Here is a 9,380-nt window from a genome sequence, read left to right as displayed (position 1 = left end):
ATCCCCCCAATGTCTGGTGGGTGAGTTGGATGGAAGAGTTCATGGCAGAGTTGAGCAGTCACAGAGGTGCAGTGGCAGGATGGCTGGCGATGGCCCAGGAGGCAGTCTGACCAGGCTCTAAGGGCTCCGCAGCCACGCATTCAGGCGCCCTCGCAGCTGCTGGAACAAGCTGTTCTCATCTGCCCATTCTCACCAGGGGATGCTTGGGATAGACAGCCAGTTGAGGCCTGCGGATTCCCCTCAGCCTGATTTAGGCGGTCTGCCAAGAGGTTTTACCCACCAGGGTAAAAGGCTGACCCTCTCTGGACCTTTATTGTATTGCATTATATATCATTTATTATATATTATATTATTAACCTCCCACTAATGTAGGGAAGGGTGAGCTTGGTAAACCTTGTAGGGCCATAGAAATGGCGGCCATCACCTTTATGATTTTATTTGTAAAATTCGTCATATTATTATAGTTAAGAAGAGAAAAGAGAGGGAGAGGGTGCTGCAAAGAGCAGGAACTTTTCTCCCGGACTCCGGTTTCCGCGTACGAAGGCCGGACCGAGATGCGCGCGCACCCACGCGGCCTTCCGCGCAGGCGCGTCGGGCGGTTGCCAGACAACGGGCGCCGGCGGAGACGGCGTCAGTCATGGCGGCCCGGCTGTGGCTCGGCGCGGGGGCCGCAGGCGCGCTCCGGAGGCGCCTCTGGTCCTCGCGAGCCCGGGACCCCGCGGGGCCGCCGCCGCCGTCCGAGGTGGTGGATGTGGCGGCGCTGCTGAGGGACGCCACGGTGAGCGCGAGCCCGGAGCCCAGGCCTCGATCCCGCCCGGGTCCCGAGACCACCTCGGTGCTGCTCTTCCCGGGCCAGGGCAGCCAGGCCGTCGGCATGGGGCGCGCGCTCCTACGCTACCCGGGCGCGCGTACGCTGTACGAGGCCGCCGGGCGCATGCTAGGCTACGATCTGCTGGAACTGAGCTTGCGCGGGCCGCACGAGGAGCTGAAGCGCACGGCGCGCTGTCAGCCTGCGCTCTACGTGGTCTCGCTCGCCGCCCTGGAGGCGCTTCGGCACCAGCGGCCCCAGGTAAGCCCCGCCCCGCCCCGCCCCGCCCGCTGTTTACCCTCTTCTGTAGCTCAAACGAGGCCCGAGGTCCTCGCGTCCCAAGCTCCGCCAACTCTTAAGGCGTTGTGAATGGCAGAGGACTGAAGGGTCTGGAATCGGGAAATCACAAAGAGCAGACGTTCCAAATTCATTTTTTCTCCTTTTTCCCCACCGTCGGATTGGGGTTTTCCCCGGGGGCCTTATGTGCCCTCCGAGACTGTTGGCATTCATCCCAGAGCCCTGAGACCCCGTGCCCTCGCGGCCCTCGGACTGGGACCTCCCCGGGGTTCTTGGTAAAGATCTGGGTTGGTTCGGGGAAACTGAGTCGAGCGGGGCGGGGTCACACCCATTCCGTGCTCATGGACACCTCGGATGCTCCAGCCGCTTGTGTTCCCAGATTCTGTGGCTTCTCGGGCTCCGGTAGTGCGAACTAGGGAAGGGGTGATGCTGGGAGCCCCGGAATGTCAGGGAACAGGATTCACGCCCTCCAACCTTCTGGTCAAGGGGCAAGTTGTGATGCCAGTGGGAGCGGCAGGGTGCCCAGCTAGCCCGCGGCTTGAAGGGTCTGGGTGGGATTGAGGGGATTGATGTAGGTGACCTGGGCTCCTGACATGGGTGGCAAGATCCAGGCCCCATCACCCATCAGTGGAGGGGGATTTGGAAGAATTAGAAGCCTTGAGTCAGAAGGGTCACAGGTGCAGAAGCAGAAGGGAGCTTAGACCCCCGATTCCGAGTGTTCCATAGATTGAGATGGACTATAGATTAGCAAGGAGGAAGGAAGGAGGGATGATGTGCAGGGGCCTGTCAGGCGGTAGGAACTGATTAATTGGAGTTGGAAAGAATTGGGTAATATTGGGAAAGATTGACGGGGGTGGGAATAAAGGGAGAAGGTCCTTACTCTCAGACTCCCTGAGACTTACCACATTTCATGAATTCCCCACATGGCCACGGTGCTGACAGATTCACCATCTTGGTTTATCCATGGACCAGTGGGCAGTCAGCACCAAGCATTTGTTAAATGATTATTCTGTGCCAGGCATTGTGTTAATTGATTGTTGAGGCTACAAACAGAGACAGAAAGAGAGATAATCCCTGCCCTTGGCAAGCTTACATTCCAGTGGGAAAAAACAGCCCAGAATAGAAGCTGTGGAGGGGCATGGTGACAAGATCCTGAGAGTCCCAAGCAGAGCCAAGAGAGGAATGAAGCTGGCTGGTCTGCCTCTTCCTCAGAGTGGAGGTTCCAAGAGGACTTCAACAATGGGAGACACAGGCCACAGGGCACAGGGATGCTTCAGGGTGAGAAGGCTACAGGCACTGAGGAACACAATGTGTTTTTCCCACAACCCAAACCTGAGTTGTTGAAAATGTTACTTCTGTACTGGAGGAGTCAGCTTCCATTGTGGTGGGACCTTGACCATCGTGGAAGCCTGTCCTCCTCAGAGAAGCCTAGCATTCCCTGCTGCTCACAGAGGAGCACCAGGACACTGTGTTAAATTTGGCCTCCAGCTCGCCCTGATAATTTCAGGGCCCACTTTCAGGGCTTGACCTTGTGTTATGCATTTCTTGCCACAGGTTATTGAGAATTGTGTTGCTGCAGCTGGATTCAGCGTGGGAGAGTTTGCAGCCCTTGTGTTTTCTGGTGCCTTAGAATTTGAAGAAGGTACTGAGGACGTTGGTTGGATCCTGCCATGGGGATGTGGCAGGCTTTTGTGGCATTGTCTGAATGACTCTGGCTTACATGGCAGTTCTACCATGGGAGTCAGGGGGTAGTGACGTGGAATGGGTACAACACCAACCCTAGAAGAGCTGTGACTTGCTGTGACCCTTGCTGTGGAGCACATCCCTTCAGAGCTGTGACTTGCTGTGACCCTTGCTGTGGAGCACATCAGCCCAGCTTCGGTTTTCTGATCTATAAAATGGCCATTGTAGTGAGAGGCAGTGTGGTGCCAAGGGCTGACCTTGGAGCCAGGAAGGTCCAAGTTCTAACCTGCCCCTGATGTCCCCTGGTGTGGCGCCCTGGCTGCTCCAGTCAGTGCCCCTCCAAGATGGATAAAGTCATATGTCTGAACCAAAAAAGAAACCAGTCTGTGGAATACAAAGCCTGGAGGAGGCCCTTTGTTCTCCCTCCTGCCAGACCCTGTCTCAGCAAGTGCACAGGTTCAGTGGGCCCATGTTTTGTGTTTTGTGGGGTGGTTCACTCCCTAGCACATTTGACCTTTATGTACTTTCCTCCAGCCTAGCCCCACCTTCCCAGGTACTTCAGGTTCCTGCCACCCTGGGGGCTCCCCAAGCTCCCTCTGCCATTCTTCAAAGGTGTTCGGCGTTCCCTGCCCCAAACCTCACACAGCTCTCTTCTCCTAAGAATTTCCTCTTCCCTCTTGTTGCAGAATCGGTCACATGCCTTGATCAGCACTGCTGTGCCCCTCTGCTTTGTCGTCATCCATGTCACTTCCCCTGGGCATTCCCCAGGACTGCCCTGGGTGCTCTTCCCTTCTTCCCCTGCTCTCTGTTTCTTGGCTTCAGTGATTCTTGAGATCCCAGATTGCTAATGTGGCCCCAGGTTCTCCCCCAGCTCTGTTCCTACATCACCTACCCCTTGGACATTTTTTAACCAGATTCCCCAAGAGATCTCAAACTCATCTTGTTCACAACAGAAGGCCGAGCTCTCCCTCTTTTTGTCTTGTCACCACACTCTAAGGACCATGGGACCTTTCAGCTGAGACCTCCCCTGCCAGTTGTCTCTTCCACTAGAGTCAGAGCTTCCTGGGGATGGGCCTGGCCTTTCTTTCAGTTGCGTCCCCGGCACTCAGCAGAGGTGCACAGTAAGTCCTGGAGGGACGCTTTCCATTTGTTATTGGCTTCCCTTCACCACTCATTTCTCTTCCAGACTTTTGTGTTGCTTTCAAGGGCATACGGTCCTCCCAGTTATCCTGATTCCCATGCACCCTGGCTCCCGGCTCTCCCAGCCCGTGTGTCCTCCATCACCAGATCTGGTCGATTCTATCTCCCAGCATATCTCATTACCACCGGCCCGCCTCTCCATTCATGTGGCACCCACATGACCTCCTCATGTCTCACCTGGATGCCTACAAGTGCTGCTGGTCATCCCTGCCTGCAGCCCATCCTCCACATGGCCACCAAAGTGGTTTTCCTAAAGCCTTGATCTGGTTGCACCACCTCCATTCATTACATTCCAGTGGCGCCCTAATAACTCTAGGATCAGATCTGAAATCCTTTATCTGATGTTGAACTCTCACAACCAGGCCTTTCCTGCCTTTCCAGCCCTTTCTATGATCCAGCCATCCCAGACTGCCTGCTGTTCCTCAGCTCCAGGCTCCAGGCCTTTGCCCTGGCTGTCCCTGCCCTCCTCTTCTTTAAGCTTCGTGAAGCATGACGCCTTTCCTGATGCTGGAAGCAAAGCCCTCAGGCGCGGGGGTCCTCCTGCCCCCACTACCTGGCTGTCATTGTGGACGTGTTATCTCTGTCCTTCCCAAGAGTAAGCTCTCTGGGGGCAGGGACTGGCACTCTAGCTGCTCATTAAATGACCCCACCACTTCCCATCTCTGGTTCTCTTGTTCTCTCTCCCCCCCACCCCTGCCTTCTTCCTCACCTCCCTCCAGAGGTGCTGAGGTCCTTCCCACAATTGCCTCAGTGGGGGAATAGCTCCTGTGTAGATGCCTGAGGGGTCTTCCAGGCTCCCCCTCACCACCATAGTCCTGTGAGGGTTTCCATTCCAGTTGTCCACGTGAAGAAAACTGAGGCTTGGAAAGAATGGACCTTGCCTCTGTGGTGTTTGAGGCAGATTTGGAAAGCCAGCGTCCTCCTGTTTCGTCTTCCTGCCACTCCTCAGCTCTGAACCTCCCTCCCACAGATTCCCTTGTGCTGCTCTCTCCCTGTCTCTGCTGAACAGCCTGGGAGTGAGGTGATGGTGGAAGAGCAGCCATGTGAGCTGGTGGAGAGACAGTGCCCAGCCTGGGCCCAGTGACCTTTGGAGGCCCCTTCTGACTCTGAGACACTCTCCTTCTACAGGCCATTGTTTAGTAGAGAAATGAAGGGCCACTTCTAAGGAGCTGAAAATTCTTCTACTGCCTTTTGGCTGATCTCCCTACCTCACTTTCTCCCCTCCAGCCTGGCCTCCACTTAGCTACCAAGGCAGTCTTCATAAAGCCTAGGTCCAGCCATATCATACCTCATCCAATCCACTCTACTGGTACCCAGTGACTTTTCAACCTTTCCAGCCACCGTACACCTAACTCCCTCCCACTCAGTTCTCCAGTTCAGCTGTACCGGCTGGAGCTCCCCGTGGTACTCTTTTGTACTGCCTGGCCCAGGCCTGATCCCCTCTCCCTCTTCATCTCTGCCTCCTGGGGTCTGCTGTGGGAAGCCATCTTGGGCCTCCCAGCCTCTAGCACCTTCTCCCCTGGCATTATGTCCCATTCCCACTCTGTACCTATTTCTTTACCTTGTGTCTCCAGCACTAAATTGTGTGCCCTGTAAGGGCAGGTACCGTTTTGCTTTGTCTTTGAACCCCAGCCTTTAGCATAAAGCACGGCTCATCTTGAGAGCATCATAAACACCTGTCTAATGACTGGTTACCTTTGCTCCCTGTCAGGGCTGCATGCAGTCAAAGTCCGTGCCGAGGCCATGCAGGAAGCATCCGAGGCTGTTCCCAGCGGGATGCTCTCGGTCCTCGGGAAGCCTCAGACCCAGTATAAGGTGGCCTGCCAGGAAGCTCGAGAACATTGTCAGACCCTGGGCATTGAGGAGCCCGTCTGTGAGGTGGCCAACTACCTGTTTCCTGACTGCCGAGTGATTGCTGGGCACCTGCAGGTGAGTGTCCTCAGTCCTTGAACCATCTTAGGCCTCTGGGAAGTTTAAAGACATGGAAGCAGTGGGAATGAGAGTTCATGCTTACATGAACAAGAATGTCTCAAGGAGCCTGGGTGGGGACTCCCTCCACCAGGGCAAGCTGCAGTCTGCCTTAGAGCAGCTGTAAGAGTCCTCCCCAGTGGCCAACCCTGTGTCTGGGCTCGGCCCAAAAGCCTTCTCAGCATAGGAGGGACTCAGGGTCAGTTGGCAGTGCCTTGGAAAGCCTAGAGGCCAGTGTGGTATCAGAGAAGAACTTAGTGGAAGAAGTAGGTAGTGCAGGCTTTATTCTTCAGGTTTTACAGAGGGGGAAACTGAGGCTGAGAGCAGTAACTTGCTGTGGGCTCCACAACCAGTGGGTAACTGAGGCAAGGCTTGACCAGTTTCCAGCTCCTGGTCCTTGGCCTTTTCCACATCATCCCTGGTAGCCTGGGGGATGCCTGGTGGCCCAATGGCCTTTGAATAGGCAAGAGGCAGCATGCCAGAGTGAAAGGGACACCAACCCCAGGGTCCAACTCTGCCCTTGAAGCACCCTGTGACTTCAGGCAGGTGACTTCACCTGAGGCTCAGGCCTTGACTTGCCCTCCCACCCCACCCCCTCCCTTGGGGTTTTCTCCATTCCATTGTGAAGAACAAGGGGGTCTGGGAACCTTGGGCGTCCTTCCCTGGGGAAGGCAGTGCACGCATCTCTGAGTGCAGCATTGAGGAAGTGGCCATATTGAGGAGGCAGTGCGCATGCCCTTTCGGCCTCGTTTCCCCATTTCTAAAATGAGGAGCTTGGATTTGAAGAGGCCTAGATCTGATCTTGATCGTCTCTGCTCAGCCTTTGTCTGAGCAAAGCTCCCAGAGAGTCATCCCTCAGGGAAGATACCCCTCCCCTTCCCCGGGATCCCAGCATCCAAAGACCTTGGGCTCCTCTGGTCCCACTTGGCAGGTGGGTGTTCTGAGGCTCAGAGAGATTATGGAACTTTCTTGAAGCCACAGGTGTCCCTGGCTCCAGGATAAGGATTCCTTCCCCTTCATCACATTGCTGGGTCCCCAGGGTCCTAGGAGGGAGAGGTGAGAGCTCTCCTACCCTTTTTCTTTTCAAATTTATTGCTTTTTTTTTAATCACACACTTTAGGATGCACTCTACAGCCCCTCTTTCCATGTAACAAGCACAGTTGGGGGACTGAGGAACCAGGCCTCTGTTGGGAGGAGGCCTGTGTTACCTCCTCAACTGAGCTGCAGTCCCTAGGGCCCGAGGATCCCTGAGCGAAGGCAAGGAGGTGCCTCAGGCTCCAAGTCCAGCCTCTATCCTTGCGAGAGGAAGGTTGTCTCCTCAACCAGGATGGGTTATTCCTGTCAGTCTGAAACCAGCTGCTTATATTTCTGGCTCCACCGTCTTTGCATCACCACACTCATGTCCCCCATGTCCCTTGGATTTCTCATGCTCCTCATTTTTAGAATATGTTCCTGCCCCATTGCATTCAAATGCCACAGTCAGCTCAGTCAGCCATGCCCTGACTGATGGACACCCAGGTCATTTCCAGTGCCTTGGCACCTTTAGAAGGTACTGTTGTGAAAGTTCTGTTCTCCATTTTATTTTGTTCCATTCACCAACAACTCATGAGTGCTGCCTCTCTCCTGCAGCCCCTCCAGTCAGGCGCAAGCCATGCCCTTTTTGTTGGTCAGTTGCCAGGGCAGAAGTTGTTTTTGAGGAGGAGCCATTCTTTCCCTTCGAGGTTGAGCACAGATCACATATTTACTTCCTCTGAGCTCTCCTCCCTTTGGTCTGACCTGCCTGGTCCATGTCTTTCTGCATTTACACAGGCCATCTTCCATGCCCAGATTCCATTCCCCTCCTTGACCTGCTGAGATTCCTCTCTTTCTTCAGTGCTCAGTTCAGACATCACCCCCAGAAACCTTCCCTGGTCCCTGCAGCTTGAACTCATGTTCCCCTTTTCACATCTTCACAGAGCGCTCCAGCTATTCTTCCATGGCTTACGTATGTTCATTTGGAGATGCCTCATCCATCCTCCCTGTTAGAGTGTAAGCATCTCCATGGCAGGCACTGCTGTTTGGACTCTCTTATCCGCATTCAGTGAGATGAGCTTAGAAAGACGGGCCAGTGGCTGTACCTGGAGATGGCAGGAGGGGGCCTAGCAATGGAGCTGAACAGTCCCCAGAGGCCAACCTGTTTATTGATTGACTGATGGATAGAGGCCATTTAGGCCTAGGCTTTGCCCATGGTTCTCTTTCCACTATCCCACCTGAGGACCCCAGGGGTCCTGTCCTAGCCCTGCTGCTAAGGAGCACCACAACTCCCTTTTCTGGGTCTCAGTTATGTCTGTGATCAGTTCTCCCTGCCCTTCCCTCCCAGGTCTTAAGACCAGAGTGGAGTTCTCAGGGCCCTGAGAGTCTTCCTTTTCTGGGCTCCCAGCCTGCCCCGATGGATGTGGCCTCTCACACCTTCGCTTCTTTATTTTATTCCAGGCCCTGCACTTCCTACAGAAGAATTCCTCCAGGTACCACTTCAGGAGGACCAGGATGCTTCCCGTCAGTGGAGGCTTCCACACACGTCTCATGGAGCCCGCTTTGGAGCCTCTGGCCCAGGTGTTAAAGAAAATGGACATAAAGAAACCTTTGATTTCTGTCTATTCCAATGTAGATGGCAATAAGTACCTGCATGCCAGACACATCCAGCAGCTGCTGGTGAAGCAGGTTGTGTTCCCTGTGAAGTGGGAGCAGACCATGCATGCCATTTACGAGCGGAGGAAGGGGACAGAGTTCCCGCAGACATTTGAAGTGGGGCCTGGGAAGCAACTGGGGACCATCCTAAAGAACTGTAACCTCAAGGCTTGGAAGACCTACAGTCATGTGGAAGTAATGGAGGAGGAGGAGGAGGAGGACCTGAATGTATAACCAAGGCCACTCTTGCACTGTTGGGATTGGTTGGAAGAGCAGGTCCAAGGCTGAACGGCTGGTGCTTCAGCGGTGCTGGGGCCACCACTGACCACCTCCAGCCCTCCCTCCTGGAGCCACTCTCTGGATCATCTTTGGGCTGACTGGCCCCAAAGGGAAGTAAAAATAGAACCTGCATTCTGAGCACCATCAGGTCTTGTGTTCTTTGATGACATCTTGTTTCAAGTGTCCTTTGAAAATATTTCATGTCTGGAGGAGAGAGTTTACAGGGGAATTATGAGCCCAGCATTAGCATAAGTCCTAGAGGGTTACCTCCCTCCCATGCCCCCTCCCCAGAGAGACCTGGCCCTAACCTGAAATCCCTTCTGCCATAGCCTGACCTCTGCTGGAAAGCCTTCAGGGAGGGGGAGCCCACTGCCTCCCCAGGCAGTCCTTTGTGGGAGGATGTGCCTCCTGACCTCCATCTTCCCAAAATCTACCTCTACACCATCCCCCTAGTGGTCCTCCTCCTCCTCCTCACAGT

General features: G+C 54.7%; 1 protein-coding gene across 1 annotated transcript; it reads left to right on the top strand.

Annotated features, from left to right (window-relative positions):
- Nucleotides 1–584: 584 nt before the first annotated feature.
- Nucleotides 585–9,046, top strand: MCAT (malonyl-CoA-acyl carrier protein transacylase). Its single transcript, XM_072596350.1, has 4 exons — nucleotides 585–1,069; nucleotides 2,660–2,747; nucleotides 5,700–5,917; nucleotides 8,429–9,046. The coding sequence occupies exons 1-4, from the start codon at nucleotides 638–640 to the stop codon at nucleotides 8,855–8,857; spliced, it is 1,167 nt and encodes a 388-aa protein (XP_072452451.1). The 5' UTR covers nucleotides 585–637; the 3' UTR covers nucleotides 8,858–9,046.
- Nucleotides 9,047–9,380: the final 334 nt, after the last annotated feature.

This window comes from Notamacropus eugenii, chromosome 3, assembly GCF_028372415.1.
Source record: "Notamacropus eugenii isolate mMacEug1 chromosome 3, mMacEug1.pri_v2, whole genome shotgun sequence".
In the NCBI taxonomy this organism is placed as follows: domain Eukaryota; kingdom Metazoa; phylum Chordata; class Mammalia; order Diprotodontia; family Macropodidae; genus Notamacropus; species Notamacropus eugenii.
Note: the sequence above shows the minus strand (reverse complement) of the source record. Positions and strands in the feature narration are given on the sequence as shown.